The sequence below is a fragment of the Stereum hirsutum genome, assembly GCF_000264905.1.
Source record: "Stereum hirsutum FP-91666 SS1 unplaced genomic scaffold STEHIscaffold_14, whole genome shotgun sequence".
Lineage (NCBI taxonomy): Eukaryota > Fungi > Basidiomycota > Agaricomycetes > Russulales > Stereaceae > Stereum > Stereum hirsutum.
Window position 1 is genome coordinate 1,081,616 of NW_006763144.1, and position 16,580 is coordinate 1,098,195.

The following is a 16,580-nucleotide window of genomic DNA, read 5'->3' on the forward strand; positions in this document are numbered from 1 at the left end:
AGAAGAGCCCGTCGTCGAGTTTGAACGAGACCGTACCATTCAGATAACTCCCGAGAACTGAGTACTGAGTGGCGAAGGCATGTGGCCCAAAACGGGTGGCCCTCACCGTCGGCGCCACCGGTACCAACGCGTCGCGTCTGGGTGTGCAGTCGGTCACTGACCGTCCATAATGTGCCTGAACTCTTCCATGTACCGCCAACACCATGACGAGCTCCCACCAGAGCTCATATTATCCATCCAGCGTATTCTTGAAATTCAACCGGGCCCAGACAGTGATCCTTTAGATACACTCTCTGATGACTTGAGTACTACCGACATCCTCAACTCTTACTTTCCCGATGGTCAGCATCCCACGTCCTTCATAACCTTGCGTATCAAGACTGACTAGTCAAGTTCATGGGCGTCGTTCTCAACTCAAATATCCTCTGGCATTAAACTCCATACTGGGTCCATAATATACAGAGGCCTCGCTGGCGCAGATAGATGCCGTCCAGGCCCAGCTCGCGAAGGATGAAATGGCGCTGCAAGATGAGATTGCTGCATTGCAGGACGAGTTAACACGGCAACAGGATCCGGGGAGGATGCAGCTCATTCAGGAGATGATCTCAGTGCGCCTCCTTTCTTGCTAGTTCATACCGTAACAACGCAAATGAACAATTTGGTTGTCGGAACCTGTGCAGGATCTACTAGGCCAGATGTCTCGTATCAGAGAGAAGGCCACGGAGTCAGAGGCCATCGTCCGAAATATCACTAAGGACATTCAGGTTTTGGATTTGGCGAAGAAGAATCTTATTCTGAGTATGACGACGCTGAAGAGGATGCAGATGCTCGGTGCGCTTCCGGTGCACTCTCCCTGCCCGATTCTTGCTTTCTAACGGAGAATCCGTACAGTCAATGCTCTTTCACAGCTGGACGACTACATTAAAGACAAGAAGTACCATGAAATCACGGAGAGTCTCGCCGTACGTCGTCGCTCTTGATGTTGCACTTGTGTGGCGCACATTCGGACTGACATACGTTGTACAGGCTGTGAAGCAGATTTCTGCGTCGTTCAAACCGTATACCTCGGTCCCCCGGATAGCGCAACTGTGGAAACGTATACAAGAAGTTCAGGGCGCAATCCGAACCCTGCTTGAAGCAGACTTTGATACCTAGTACGCTCCATCATATACCTATTTCCTTACCTGCGCCACACAATATTCCTCCAATCACCCTTCCACGCATGTTCCCATATTAATCTTTGTGTATTCTGAAGTTACCTACAAACCCCTGCCGCTCCAAAACCTGCCACCCTCCTTGCCGCCTGTTCCACCGCTGATATTCTAGGCGAAGACGTCCGCGCTTTCCTCACATCCCGTTATGTTTCCCTTCTCCTCGCCGAATACCGACGCGTATTTCGATTGACGGACGAGGCTGGACAATTGGATAATGTGAGCCGGAGATTCGCCTGGTTTAGACGGGTATTGAGTACACACGAGGGTGGTCTTGGGAGAGGGTTCAAGGAAGAGTGGAGGGTTGGATGGGCTCTTGTGCAGGGCTTCACGGAGGTTACCAGGTGCGTTGATTTACGTGTGCTGAGATCCTGACATTGACAGTCCATCGAGTTCAGGGATGATATGGCAGCTCTGTTGAGCAAGGCGGGCAAGGACTTGACTGTAGCCATGCTTTTGGACGCATTGCAGCAGACGAAAGATTTTGAGAACTCGATGGCGAGGAAGTTTGCTGTCCCTGTGAGTCTGTACTTTAAATACGTCCCTCAGACACCTTTTTCACAAATTAACGGATGCTATCCGTAGTTCAGCGAAATAATACAGGCTTTCTCATCGACCCCCACACGGCCTGCTCAACCAATAAGCGCCGCATTTGAACCACACATGGGCGTGTATGTCGATGCACAAGACAGGCCAGTTCTCCCGTCCACTCGGGTGAACTTGTCCCTTATTAGCGCTCCCTTGCAGATCCATCTCAGACATGCTTGCCCCTCATCGATCTTCCTCCAAACCGCCGGCTCGGACATCCCTCGATACTCAACTGTCTGCTGGGCCAGAGAACAACGGAGATGACGAGGAGGGAGCGGCTGCCGTTCTGCCATCATCGACTGAGCTGTTTTATTTCTATGGACAAACGCTGGAGGGATGTGCCATGCTCTCAACTGGAAAGCCGCTGTTTGATCTGTGTGAAGTGTTTAGGAAGTGGTTGAGAGTCTACGCTGGTGAGTTCGGTGTCACCTTTGAACCCATTGTGTTTTTAAAGCCCTGATCTTGTCTCGCAGAGGAAGTATTGGTAGCTAACAGAAAGAGGTATGTTGCTCTCCCTGTTCACCCTGAGCGGCAAGTCAACGTCTGCCAATCTGTCCGTCAATAATGGCAGGCCGCCACAACAGGGCCGACGCTCAATGGACACTCGATTCGATCCCAACGAGGTCAAGAACGCGTGTGTTCTCATCAATACGGCCGATTACTGTCAGACAACAGCGCAAGAGGTCGGTGCTTCTTTATCTTTACCAACCATGAACAGGGTTGGGCTGATGTGGCGGTGGTTTTATAGCTCGAGGAGAAATTGCGTTCGAAGGTGGCACCTCAGTATAAGGAGAAAATATCATTCCAAGCGGAATGCGACCTTTTCATCAGGCATGCCCCTGCCATCAGTCTCGTTTAAAATGTGTCTAATTAGCATCACTCCAACAGTGTTGCATCATCAGCTATCCTCCTTTTGCTCCGTGAACTTGAAGTAGCCATCGATCCTTCCCTCAATACCCTCACCCGCACGCCCTGGGGCACAGATGTTACTGGCCCGTCGCCGTTTGTGGATGAGCTGGCTCGGGCTCTGGACATGGTCAGCGAGACGGTGAAACCCCTCGTAGAAGGCAAAAAGTATCTGAGGAATTTCTTCGATAAGGCGGCTAGGTGTGTTCTCGTGCTCCCTTGTGTTTTTCCGCTGACTGATACACTGATGATGTGGTGATGATTTTTGACAGCTTGGTGATGGCGAAGTTCACAAACTCACTTGTGAAGAGTCGACCGCTGAAGGAGAATGGAGCTGAGCAGGTGGGTCGTTCCGATTTCGATTGCATTTTTGCGCCTAGCTCACGTCACAACTGGTGTGCAGCTCCTCATTGACTTGGCTGTGCTGAAGACCTGCCTATTGAAGCTACCAGGCGATACATTGGTTACGGCGGGGTAAGACATGTGTTGATCGAGCTTTTGATTATTGGAGCTCAATGTGGCACGATGTTTCGGCAGGTACACCCGGAGCGTTACAAAGAGTTCGCAGCGGCTAGAGGCTCTGCTGAAGGTCATTGTGACGCCGCAAGACCCTGCGGAAGGCTTTATTCTGAATTACACACTGCTCATCGGCGATGCTTCGTTCTCCAACTTCCAAAAGGTACGCAGTACTCGGGTTTCCCCTGTCCGTGCTGCAAGACCTTATGAGACGGTTCTTCATGTTTCTCTACCTCAGATCCTGGATCTAAAAGGCACCACTCGCGCCGCTCAAAACGACCTCCTAGACTCCTTTGTGACCATCACCTCCACTAAGCCTGAACTAGAACAAACCTCCTTCCTCACCTCGCTCGACATGGACCCCCACCCGCAACAATCCCAAATACACGCCTTCAGTCAATTAGGAAATATGACCAGCCCAGGAGGCTCTCGAGTCTCGTTGCCTGGCTTATTGGTGAATTCCGGTGAATCGGGGATGGTATCGCCGCCTCCGGGTGCGTTGACGCCGACTGGGTTGGGACCTGGGAGTGGGGCGGAGACTCCGTTGAGGGGGGAGCAGAAGGTATTCTCAGATTTCAGGAGGTTTGTGAGTTTCGGGTTGAGGAGGGATACGGCGCCGCAGTAGTGTGGACTGTGGCAGCAGGCACGACAGGAGGTAGCAGGATGTTGCTGCATGTAAACGGATTTGGATTCAAATAGATACCCGCTTGGAATCGCATGAGTAAGTTGCTTGCAAGCTCTGGGCATCGATGAATGCAAGGAAGAATTTTAGATGTGCTACACTCAGCTGCTCGAACGGCCATACACCGCCAAGTATAATATCGTACAATGTACACTACAGATAGGTCAAACCGCGAAGCCCAAAAATCGAAAAGAAGTAGAAGTGGACTGGAACACTTGCGAAAAGCGAAGGAGCGTATGGACACATGCACGAGCAACGCAAGGGAATGAGTGTCTCTGGATCAGAGCATCGTCGAAAGCAAATCCATAAATGTGGGGTTGGGTATGAAGTGAAAATGGTTGATAGATGAAAGAGTAAATCAAAATGCAGAGATACGACAAGAAAAGAACTGTAGGCAGTGTGTGATCACCGACATTAGCAACAACACTGAACTCGAAAGCGGGACACAAAGATGCAGTAGGAGAAGCAAAAATGAAGGACTTTTGGTCCGTATGGTACAACAAAAACATCTTCGTCCGTGGCCGCAATGTTCATGAAGAAGATAGCAATTCTCGAAACCTGTTCGAAAGGATGGCATGCAGAGATCATTCGTAGTCCACCCACGGCCGCGTGCTACCGTCATGCGTGGCAGCCTTCCTCACCGTCTCCCACTGGGTCTACCCAACCCCGGTGCAAACCTTAGCTGCGGCGACACCTCTTCTCCTTCCTCCTCCTGAATTTGACTCCTTACCCTCGCTTGTGGCTGCTCTCTCGCTGACTGCGGCTCCCGTCCCATCCCAGGACTGTACGATACCGGACCAAGCGTCGGCAAACTTTGACCTCGTTCATGGCCACGACCCAGTGATGAACCGGTAACTGGTGGCAACCTCCTTAGGCTAGCGATGTCCGGTAAAACAGTCGACGACCCCGATGAAACACCCGTAGCTGCCGTAGACGCTTGACCAGGGCTCCTGCCGAAGGCGATTTGATCTCCGAAGAGTTTCTGCACGATGAATGGTGAGGCATAAGCCCTTTGGGGTAGGGGTGGGTGAGGCGGGCGATGTGAACCACCCATCCTATCACCTTCCGGCGAAGGTGTGATGTCGTCGGAGTCTGGTTCGGAGTCCTCGTGTCTGAAATGAATATCCGATACAGTGGCTGGGATGCTGTCAGTGGGCGAGATGCCAATGTTGGCCGAAGGAGGATGGAGATGGGAGAGGTTGCGAAGAAAAATGTTTCCAGCAGTGTTGCCTGTGCCGTTGCCGCTGCTAGTGGCGAGACCAGACACGGACGCTCCTGAAGCGGACATCGAACGATGTCGTGCTCGCGGGCGGATGTGTTCTGTCTCGACGCGGAGGCTGGGCGGAGTCTGGTCAGATTGCAAAAGAGGCGCAGACTGTGGTGGCTGCACCGCATCCTCTCCAGCTGCAGGCGCTGGTATTCGCGGTAAGGGTCGAATGGGAAAGACAGGACCCGGCGCCACATTTGAGGTTGGACGACCAACCGGTGAGCCTACGGGTGTAGGGGCTGCTGGAATTGTGGGTAACGGCGCGGGAAGACTACGATGGTAATCAAACGCAAATCCAAGTGATATAGGCCGATCAGGTGCATAACTGATGGGCCTGTTCGGTGCGTATAGCGAGCTCGATTGACTGAGGTGGCTCGCCCGGTTCTGCCGCGCAGAGACCGATGACGATGATAACGAGGACGAACGCTGTGCAGGAGATTGATGAATGGAAGGAGAACCAGAAGAGGAGATGTCGAGGAAGGAAAAGATGGTTTCTGAGTTGTCAGCTTCGTCGGGAACGGGCTGGGAGTGGGCTGGCGAGCTTGCGACGACATTAACGGTGGGAATGGGAGGTAATGGTGCGATTGGCGGCGGTCCTGCCTGTGAATTTCGAGGAGACAGTGCAACGGTGGGAACAATATGGGTTTTTCGGGGCTCGATATTAAGATCTGGTCGGAATGGACTGTGAGATGTTACTTCGGGGAGTAGGTTATCCGCAGGGGCATCAGACAAAAGTGCGCCTAGACTGGAATCGCGCGCATGCGCGCCTTGCGAGCGTTTCAACGATACCGTCGGGCTGCGCGGAATGGGTTGTACCAAATCCTCCGAGTAGGCCCGCTGTGAGTTTGTCGGAGGTCGGTTGGTGATCGGGAGCTCAAGCGTGAAGCTTAGACTCGCATGCGCTGGACTCTTGTCCTTTGGCTCGTCGTCGTGGAAGCTCCCCCGCCCGATGTCAAGCACGGAGCTTGGGTGGGTTGGCGAACGGGACTGTCGAGAGCGAATGGCGCGCCGACGACGTAGGAAAAGAAAGAGAAGTGCACAGGTTACCAAGAACCCGAGGACGCACGCGACAACGATGGCTGCGATGGTCCCTCCACCAAGGCCATGAGAGGAAGAGTTCATTCTGGGCAAAAACATCGTGAGCTCAAAGCCTAGGGTGTTTAAATGGATCCTGGGCGCCCGGAAGTATGATGGCGGTGCTTACGCGGGGATACCAGAAACAGTAGTTACGTTGATGGCACCGACAGCAAGCAAGCCGTCTTCAGCGTTCGTAATGGTCAGCTGATGTGAGACCGCGGGATTCAGTCCTGTCTTGAAAAAGAGCTGGGTGGCTTCTTTCCATGACGATTTTCCGTTTAAGCTGTAGACCTCATCATCGAGCTGTACCGTGTAGTTACCCGACCCTATATCACGAAACCCGGATATAGAGACGGCAGAGCCTGTAGGAGATGTAAGGAACAAGAATGAAAGACATCAGGCCGAGACAAGGTCTCAACGTTAGGCGCATTGCTTTTGCACGGAACGGGAAGCCGTACCACTAAAATTAAAGAACGCTTGATCTCCTTTATTTGAGGTCGTGTGAAAGGTAGCGTCATCCGATGTGAGGGCGTTTTGTTCGAACGACCATTCGCCGACAAACGAAAGATGGGTGTCTGTTGTAACGACATTAGAGACAGTCGAGCTGTGCGAACATCATCAGAAGCCGACTTCGGCGGACTGCGAATCTCATCAAGACAAGGAGCGCGAACGTACTTCGGTGAACCTAATGGAACAGAGATGGCAACTCGGTCGATGGCAATCAGGGTGGATGATAAGTTGCTTGGATTGCGAACTATGAGTGTTAGAGTATGGTCTTCGTTGTCGAGGTCGTCGTAGGACGCGAGTAGAGTCGGATCCAGTGCTGAGAATGTCGATATAGATGAATTTGTTTGGCCGTCGAGGCGTAGATCATAAGTGGCGGATGAGGACCGGTTCCCGAAGATTTGGACGCCACTCCCTATTGCACATGTACTTACCGTAACAACATGTGGACCGTGCAAGCATCACTCACCAGTCCAGTTGAAAGAGAACGCAGCTCCATCGAATGAGGTGAGGTGGAGACTGCTGCCATTACCCTGCGTACCCAACGACGAGGGGAAGCCCGAGTCTGTAAAGTAAGGATTCCAGCCGGCAGCGAGGTCCGGGATGCCATTGAGCGTGTCGGAGAATGGGAAATAGGATAGATTCGGTGAAGTATCATCTATGACAATCTGGAAGGTTTCAGCCATCCATGAACAATACAAGTCCCTGAGGCGATGGGTACTCAAGGGACAAAAGGATAGGGAAGACCCGTCGATGAGGAGATGGTGGAAGAGGAGAAAGAAGAGGAGACTGTGCCGAACGTAAAAAGGTCGCTGGGTAATGTGAAATCATAAGGGCAGCATGGGGTTAGCGAGAATAGGCGCCACGAATAGTGTCACACAACGAGGCGAATTCGGGTCAGAATCGGGAGACCTCGAGGGGGAAAGCCTGGAAAAACACGGAATCCTTCGATGCAGATCTGAGACAACTCTCACCCACATCATCAGCGGGAGGCGTTCATTTGTTACTCTTCATCGAAGTTGCCGCGGTTGGCTGGACCAGTCCTGTTGAGGAACGAGATCCAGTTGAGCGGGCAACGCTTGCTTCTTTCTACTATCTTATCTCCGCCGTGGCCACAGCCGAAGGGCCTCATCATCCTTAAATCGCTACCAATCGTAACGGGCCACCGTCCTTCAGTGCAGACCTTTCGTTTCACTCGGACTACATTGTTCTGTGCTATACTGTGCTTGCATCTCGGCCGCCGCTGAATATGCACGGCTATGAACCCCTGGTCAACTTCCAAGCATCGAGTTTGAGCATGTGTATCGAGCTTGAGAAGTCTATACCGGCGACTGTCGTTCTGCGAGTCTACGTAGTCGCATCTACCTCTGCCATCATACTCCCACCTGCTCCTCCAAGTGGTGTTTTTAGTGCACGCCACTATCGATTGCACAGCCAACAAAGAAGACTGGTCATATTCTTGTACATGTTACTTTATACAATCTTGATCTCGAGGGCTCCGACATTTCCAAGTTGGTTCCATACGTGCACTATCCATGTTCCTTACACTTGGTCGACAATCCCGCCCAGGACTAGTATCAAAACTGACTCCATCAAAGGTTATGAGACAATTCTTGATGTTCAGTGCCTCTTCAGGTACGTATGTATGTCTCATTACCCTCCTTTAGTTGGCAGCTACCATATTTCTTTCTTGTGTCAGGGCATATCCGTTTGACTCGGGCGGGTGACATCCCAGCGCCTCACTAGGACTAGTACCGTTTGGTGCACGAAACCGTCTTGATACACTGAGCAAAGTGCCCTGGTCGCGCTCCGACAAGCGTCTTTCTGCTGTGGCAAAGATTGTCCGCCTGATGATGGTTGCGGAGTGCCCATTCTCGCTCAACACCGAGTCCGTTTGCGGTCCGTGATGTGTCGGATATGATCACTACCTTTCGGGACGCAGGAAATACGCTTCGTGATGTCGAGCGATATTTCTGTGAGTCGGCAAAAGTCTGTTGACCGGTCGGCCGCTCTCGCTTCATGTATCCTTTGTATGGTGACATTTTTTCACTACATGCCGGGTCAGATTTTTGATGTTCCACCAGCCTTTACTTCATTCCGTAGACTATTCCCACCACTCACTTCACCGAGGGGATGAAACACGCATCTATCTTTCTCTCACTTGTGGTATGTCTTCTCCTCATCATGTCTCCAAATTGCTCCCGCTCTTTACAGACACAGAAGGCCACACCGTTAGCTGGAAGGAAAGTGGCACCGTGATGGTCGGCAATAAACACTCTGCATATGGTGAAGTAAGTACCTTTTGAATCCATCTGGGTGCGCTGGCCTGTGGATAATAAAGCTCGAAAAATGTTACATAAGGAGATGTTGCTGTGGTGAACAACACTGAACTGACGCCCGGAGGAAGTAGCGGACCAGAAGTTTCTCTACATCAAGCTCCCGCTCGAAGTTCACGTCTCGAGTTTCCACTTCTTCCATCTCGACTTTTCAAAGCTTCAAGCGGGCTATTCGTGTTTCAGGTAACTTCCTCAGTGAACGATATGCTTCCAACTGCTTCCAAGCGGCTCGGAGCAGAGATCGCCGTAGGCTGCATAATGATATAGAACAGCTGCGTAAAGGTCCAAGAAATAGAACTCAGCACATGCGTATACAGTGCTACCGTGCTTCTCTCCCCTATCCCCATCAATCGTCTCGACACGGGTTCCTAACTCCGCAATTTTTTTTTCTTTCATTTCTTTCTTGCGCATCAGAGCGGCAACGGTTGATAAATACGAACGGGTTCAACGGGTGGATTTGCTGGAACATTGACAGATTGCGATGATATCATAGCTGTAGGCTTAAGATCCTCAGCAAGGAACAGAGCGTTGATCGCACTGCGTCTCGTTTCACCGCTACAATCGTTCAGTCGTGCCCACGAAATTCCGGAGGAATCCCGGATACAGAGTCCCTTTTATTGGTAGAGATCTCGTGGCTTCATTCGAGGATATAGTCAGGTACCGTGACTCATTTGAGGGTGGTCTTGATAAAGCTGATAAACTACCGCGCTCGTATAGAAGGATTCAGAAGACTGAGTGCTCGTGTGCACCGTTTGGCCGCTGCGTTCGATGACGACGATAGGTATTCGAGATGCCGAACAAATGGGGCATCACATTTTCCTGCACGCGTACGCTACCCATCATTTGACAGCATGATCATGAGGATATAAATGTAGAAGTTCAACACGTCCCGCGAGTCGTGCGTCGCCCCAAGCCTTCGCCCTCAAAGTCGATAGAGGCCGTCTAGTACGACACGACCATTCGCGACCGACACTATGTTCCAGTTCACGCGTCTCGTCTTCGTCGCTGCGACTGCTATTCATCTAGCCGGAGCGTATAACGTTCCTCGTGCTAGCCTATCGTCTTATGCGGGCGCGTCGACGTCGTTTGCATACCTTCCCAATGCTACGATCACTATTCCCGACCCAAATTACCCTTACGCGAGCGTGGTTGGCCACGCTGGGCCTACGCCGAGTAAGCGCGACCCTTCTTGTCCTCTTTGACGCGTCGCTTTGACCTGGCTGAACGCGTTGTTCTGTAGCGGGAGATGAGGCCGAGGCCATCGCGACCGCAACTGCTCTCGCAAAAGTCGACAGCATATTCCCCCTCACACGCCCAGACACGGAAGACCACAAGGGCACAACATTCAACGTCGAACGGAGCTGGGGAAACCTCTCTCCGATGTGGTCTCTCGATGCCGGCACTTTTGGCCTCAACGAGTCTTCTGCGGTGATTCCAGAGGGTTGTTCGCTTACCCAGGCACATCTCATTCACCGACATGGCGCTCGTTATCCAACGACTGGTGCTGCTCCCGCGCAGTTCGCTGCCGCTTTACAGAATGCTACGGCCACTGTTAACGTTACCGGTCCCCTTGAGTTCTTGAGCACTTGGACTTATAAGCTTGGCGGTGAGCTCCTGACACCGTTTGGTCGCGAGGAATTGTGAGGTTGCTTGTGTCTATGCCCTGTACATATCTTGACAGATTTCTGTGGGCAATAGGTATTCTTTGGGAGTTGGGTTCAGAGTCAGATATGGCGAGTTACTGAAGGGATTTAATGACTTCCCTGTATGGAGGACTACTTCGGAAGGTATGTAGGCGCCTTACCTTTACTCGATCGCACTTTTGCTGACATTTCTTTCTCACTGGCAGCCCGCATGGTAGATTCCGCGTATGTTTATTTTATTCTCCATCTAGATGTAACTTTGTTCACAAACTGACTGCTCTCACGTCCAGTTTGCAATTTACAGCAGGCTTTTTCGGTGTCCAGGCTTACCAGGACAGCTATCATGAAGTGATCGAGATTGAAGATACCGGCTTCAACAGTACTCTGGCTTCTTGGAATGCATGCGACAACGCAAACAATGATGTTGCCAATTACGGATTCGATCAGGCAGATAAATGGGCTGATATCTACACGGCTCCTATCATCGAGAGACTCTCGCAGTACATCACCGGCTTCAACTTGACCTCCTCCTACATCACCGGCATGCAAGAGACCTGTGCGTACGAGGTAAGAGCGGATATTCAACAATGGAGTTTATCTGTATGCTGCTCTTTCTAACATCGTACACGTAGACTGTTGCCCTTGGCTACTCAAGCTTCTGCTCCGTCTTTACGGAGGAAGAGTGGAAGCAATTCGAGTACTATTTGGGTGCGTGATCTCCGAAGGTGCACTCATCGCTCTCTCCTCTAATCTGAGTCCCTTAGACTTGCAATTCTGGTACGTCTATGGCCCGGGAAACCCTGCAGTGGCTGCCCAGGGCGTTGGTTGGCTTCAAGAGCTTGTCTCTCGCTTGACTCAAACACGTATCACCACATTTGCCACCTCGGTCAACGAGACGATCGTCTCGTCGAACGTGTGAGTTTGAGGTTATAGATTCTCAGGAAATACTGTCCTACTTACTCCTGGTTTTGCACAGTACTTTCCCTCTGTACCAGCCCATCTTTGTTGATGCCTCTCACGACACCAGTATGTCTCATCTGTATGACCACTATCGTCTGATGTTGGCTGATCGTCGTGTCCCATCAGTCATCAGCGCGATTCTCACTGCGATGAACCTGACCTACTTCTCTGCACCCGGCCCGCTTCCAACGGACCATATCCAGGATGGGCAGGTCAGCATCCCACTTTTTCGTTCATTCCGTGACCGCTCACTGCCACAATACAGACATGGATAACCCCGACCTTTTCACCCTTCGCCGCCAACATGGTCGGCCAAGTCCTCTCCTGCCCCGCCTCCGACACCCCGACCCACATCCGTTTCGTCCTCAACGACGCCGTCGTCCCGCTCGCCGGTATCCAAGGCTGCGACACCGGCGACAAGGACGGTCTCTGTGAATTGGACAAGTTCCTTAGTGGGCTCCAAGCACGGATCGACGAGATTGATTATCAGTTTGATTGCTTTGCGAATTACACGGTTCCGGACCCGGACACTATCACGGATGGGAGGTATCCGGACGCGTTGAAGAACTCGACGACGAGTGCGCGTAGATGAGGGGACTAACACGATGGGATGGAGCTTGAGCGGAGAAAATATACGATTACTTATGATGCTGTATCCAGAGCCTAAGGTCATTGTTGTTCGTGAACATTTGCCAAAACACTACCTTTCTAAAACGCAGCCGGCGGATTGGCCAGGTAGTAAGGATCCCCACAATCGGACACTAAATGGTCTCTGTCAACTGCACGTATCGAGTGAAGGAGCGAAGTATCCTTCTGTAGCATGGAAAGTCAGATTTTACATTGATTCTATGGCTAACCCCCTGTAAACATTCAAGGGCAGGCCCAGCTCCACCCCTTTCTGGGTCCTGAGCGTTATACAACCCACACAAAGAAAGAAAAAATACAGGAAACAGATTGGTGTTGGTAGCTAGTGGTTATGTATGTGGTTACGTGGTGGCTTCGAGGCATGGATGACAGCGACGAGACGGATAGGAGGTTGACGGACATACAGGGCGTAGAGTGCTTGGGCCTAGAATGTAAATAATGATACATACCCTTACAGTGTAACAGTGGGATGTGATGGTCGTTTGAACAATGAGACGTAGGCGATTCCTCTGGAAATTTGTGTTTGAGTCCCTAGTATTTCTCGAGGGAGCCCTGGTCAGCTTCGCCCCCTTTGTAGTCTGAGGGCAGGACATCGGGTGCAGATCGAACACCTCGTTCGCTATTGAATGGATTAAAAGTAGGCGATCAGTACACATCAAGGGCATATAGATAGAAAGCCGGATAGGGTACTTACATCTCGTCCAGGGCAACCATGAGATCGTAGTTAATCTCCTGGCTCACCACCGAGTCAAACTTATACGCAGGGTGGGACCTCACGAACTCCCTTAGCCACGTCGCCGGCGTCTTCAGTGAACCTACGCGCAAAAAATAGATTCTCTATGAGCTATCGTCCCGAGAAAGTAGAGCCGTGTTCTTACCGTTCGCCCTAGAACGGATGAGATTCAAATAGGAAGCAAACTTCTCCCGTTCAGGCTCCTGCACGTCCAGAGTCCCGAGGAACTCCTCCACCAGAGGAATCAATCCAGGGAACGAGTCACCCTGAAAGAATCGAAAATCAATGATCGCCATTAGTGAGTATCAGACGGTCAAGAACGAGGGAGGCAATGGTAATGGGGGTACAAACCTTTCCATTCATAATCTCATTCATGGTCATCTCCTCATACTCCGCCTCCACAGATCCGTTCGGAAGGCCTTCCTCAGGCGGTGGGATCGGCGGGAAACAATTCCTCAAGTGACGCTCTTTCTTTCCGGTTCCATTTCCATTTCCATGCACATGTCCGTTTATACCATTAACACCGTCGATGGGGGTCACATTGCCTGAGGACGAAGCAGTGGATGCTCTGGAAGACGCAGGGGGGAAGATAGACTTTCGGAAGAAGAACTTGGACGAGTGTGCGGCGTCGCGGATCTGCGCCCTGTGCATGTTCTCGTCCACCTAAAAGTGTCCATAGTAATGCAAACACCGCGAAGAGAAACATGAGTTTCCAGGGTTCATTCAAAGAGCAAATCTTGGGACGGACCTTAGATATAGGAATGTAGAAATTGAGATTCTGGCTCATAATGGCACGTGAGAGCAGAACGATGAATACCGCAAAGGCGGCATTCTCAAAGTCAGTGAGTTGCACTTCCATGGTACGGAACTCGACACGCCAGCCGATGGGAGAATTGGGCGGAGGTGGTTTGAAACGGAGGGTTTGCCAGTTGGTGGATTGGATGTTCTGAAAAGGGATAACGCCAATCGATAATGATGTTGATTTACGCCGGTAAGTAAGAAATGACAGATGGTGGAGCGGAGGGGGGTCTAACCTCAAAATGATCGGTGCTCTCGTTATCGTCGAGGTCGATCATTTCGGAGAAGATGACGATAGGGTCACGGATGAATAAGTGGGATATGTGCTTGGACAGACGATCGTCAAGACCTGAGTGAACAATACGCAGAATTTAGCCAAAAAAAACACAACTTGAAGTAGCAAGCCAGAGTACTCACCGTGCTTTCGCAGACGGTCATAGATACATGAATCGTAAGGTGCATCGGTGTCGTTGTATTCAGGTCGGTTCATCCACTCCTCTGAGATGTACAGATCCACACTGTCGTAACGAGACTTGGGAATCCTGAACTTATTCTCCTTCAAGGGCTAAAACCATCATAACATACACACTATCAGCCGTCAATACGAATACTTGCGGACGGACATGGTGCAGGATTAAGGTGAATGAAGACACGTAGAATCACACGCACCTTGAGACCGCGCTCCTCTTCTGTTCTATCGTCCACTGATCCTGCGATGACATTCCAGCGACAATCGACGTCAGCGATATACCCGCGCCACAAAGGACTCGCTGCAGTCAAGGCGAGCTGCAAGACAGATATGATGGTGAACGAAAGCAAAATAAAAAGGGCTCAGGTCATTGAATGATGACGAAAGTGTGATGTAACGCGATGGTTCACCATGATAGGTCCGATTGGGACGAGGGCGTCATACATTCGTCTTGCGTCTTGGACGTTGCAGGATTGGAAGGTCAGTTGTAGGCAGCAGCAACCCATGCCGAAGCCCATGGCATCCATGTATATATGGTCGTTCAAAGCAGCGCCATTTCTTGCCTCTGAACGCACCGGTGCCTATCAGCAATAGCATGAACGAAGAGGGGCGACAAGGCATACCGGGATCTTCGGGATATATATTACGCTGCCACGGAATAGTGGGGTCCACGAATGGTCGGGGTGTACGCTCATCTATGAATAACGGAAGGTTTATAGCAACCTTTGATCCTCTTCGCGTCCGGATGTTTGCCGTTAACGTTCTAAGTGGGTGTGAAGTGGGCCACACGTGAGATTGCAGACAACGCCACACACGGATCATGAAGAGTTTGAGGCTACTGACGGGAATCGTACGTGAGGATTAGTGATCTCCTCCGGTAGGAATAGGCTGTGACTAGACGTCGCATCGGCAGGATCGCATGGTGGTTCGGTGAAGACTCCAGGGACGCCCAAACGAGGGAACGAAGTGAATGTGATAGGGATCTCATTGGGCTTCAGGTGTTTGCGAGCAAGATTTCGTCTGGAAGGCCATTGTAAAAAGCTCAAGATAGGTGCGGCTGAGACTGACTCTCACCTGTATCGCATGTTGGACTCTACCGAAAGGAGATCACGAATGGAACCAGTGTAGGGTGAGCCGGGGGTAGACTCGAGCATGTACCGGCCATATTCCGGATGAAATGTAGGGACAGAGACTCTGAGAAATATTAGGTAGACAAAGTGCTGAAAAAAAACAGACATACGAGCTATCGGTATTCGCATCTATTTCACTAGTCAACGGCTGTAGCTTGGCAAGGATCTCAGTCTGCCGGAGAGACAATACAGCATTCTTGTTCTCCTCATCGAGAGAGATGACCATGTATTCAATCTACACACGACATTCGACATCATTCTGATTGGTGGAGATGCAATCTAAATCCGAGAAGAGCGCACCTCATCGCCCCAGAGCAGTTCATCCCCTTGCCGATCCTTGAGACGGTCCCAAATATTTAAAAACTGAGTGATACCATGTTGCCTGACATGGTCTGCGTATTGTTTCGCATCCGCCCAGGGAAGAGGTGTGCCGAGTGACAAGAGGCCCATGACAGTCAATAATAGAAAATAATAAGAAAGAGGATGTCGCAAGCAGAGGGCGGAATAGCGGAGTGGGAGGTGGAAACCAGCTGGTGGTGGCCCAAAGGGCCTATTGAAGTAGCTGATGTATAAGCACAAGGGTGGCCTTCGGCGTTTGGCTCTCACACCCTTCGGCTGTCCGAACGGTTCCCCAATATCTGGCAACCATCCATCTTATCTTCTCCAAAGTCCTTTACAAAGCCATTTTTCCTTCCTTCCACGACCGCTCTGACCTGCCTTCTCGTCATTTTCGACGCTGATGCCGGCAAGACAACCTTTGAAATCTTGGGACACGCCATACTCGCGAATCTCTGGCGCTTCAATCCTTTGCAAGGAAAAAAGTACTATCCGTAGGAATCTAGGCACCTTGACTCTACCCTGTGCGAATAGATTCATGGCTCAATTGGCCGTGATCTGCTGCAGAGCTGCCGAAGATTGTATGTGTGGCTGGGATCAAACGTCCTACGGATAGCCATCCACTGAGCGGTACAATTGCGTTGTCTGGCTCAGGCAAAATTATTGTACATGCTCACCCCCGCGCACGCCGGCGCCGTAGGTAATCGATGCCACTGAATAAGCAAAAAAGAGGTCCCAGGGAGATACAAATCACGTCGGATCACCCTCACGCGGTAAGT

At 51.2% G+C, this 16,580-nt stretch overlaps 4 protein-coding genes across 4 annotated transcripts; 2 read left to right on the plus strand and 2 right to left on the minus strand.

The window, feature by feature from the left end:
• Nucleotides 1–187: 187 nt before the first annotated feature.
• STEHIDRAFT_63716 (uncharacterized protein) lies at nt 188–3,846 on the plus strand (the record flags this gene model as incomplete). The annotated part of the gene is made up of 17 exons (XM_007307714.1): nt 188–341; nt 463–608; nt 681–831; nt 892–962; nt 1,027–1,154; nt 1,256–1,555; nt 1,610–1,730; nt 1,797–1,915; nt 1,959–2,212; nt 2,273–2,316; nt 2,384–2,482; nt 2,548–2,647; nt 2,702–2,906; nt 2,978–3,051; nt 3,086–3,179; nt 3,243–3,384; nt 3,460–3,846. 17 exons carry the CDS (start codon nt 188–190, stop codon nt 3,844–3,846), a joined length of 2,589 nt encoding a protein of 862 aa, XP_007307776.1.
• A 43-nt stretch (nt 3,847–3,889) lies between these two features.
• On the minus strand, nt 3,890–7,528 carry STEHIDRAFT_149282 (uncharacterized protein). Its single transcript, XM_007308066.1, has 5 exons — nt 7,221–7,528; nt 6,923–7,166; nt 6,706–6,851; nt 6,375–6,609; nt 3,890–6,293 (listed from the first exon to the last, which is right to left on the minus strand). The coding sequence occupies exons 1-5, from the start codon at nt 7,435–7,437 to the stop codon at nt 4,541–4,543; spliced, it is 2,595 nt and encodes an 864-aa protein (XP_007308128.1). The 5' UTR covers nt 7,438–7,528; the 3' UTR covers nt 3,890–4,540.
• Nucleotides 7,529–9,997: 2,469 nt separating this feature from the next.
• Nucleotides 9,998–12,389, plus strand: STEHIDRAFT_84313 (phosphoglycerate mutase-like protein). Its single transcript, XM_007308067.1, has 10 exons — nt 9,998–10,260; nt 10,328–10,727; nt 10,786–10,874; nt 10,937–10,955; nt 11,021–11,297; nt 11,363–11,438; nt 11,495–11,645; nt 11,707–11,756; nt 11,817–11,902; nt 11,956–12,389. The coding sequence occupies exons 1-10, from the start codon at nt 10,062–10,064 to the stop codon at nt 12,280–12,282; spliced, it is 1,674 nt and encodes a 557-aa protein (XP_007308129.1). The 5' UTR covers nt 9,998–10,061; the 3' UTR covers nt 12,283–12,389.
• Nucleotides 12,390–12,866: 477 nt separating this feature from the next.
• Nucleotides 12,867–15,915, minus strand: STEHIDRAFT_160571 (glutamate-cysteine ligase catalytic subunit; the record flags this gene model as incomplete). The annotated part of the gene is made up of 14 exons (XM_007308068.1): nt 12,867–12,954; nt 13,030–13,150; nt 13,214–13,334; nt 13,420–13,731; nt 13,817–14,014; nt 14,076–14,215; nt 14,284–14,431; nt 14,536–14,652; nt 14,746–14,900; nt 14,959–15,098; nt 15,179–15,355; nt 15,410–15,529; nt 15,576–15,700; nt 15,766–15,915. 14 exons carry the CDS (start codon nt 15,913–15,915, stop codon nt 12,867–12,869), a joined length of 2,112 nt encoding a protein of 703 aa, XP_007308130.1.
• Nucleotides 15,916–16,580: the final 665 nt, after the last annotated feature.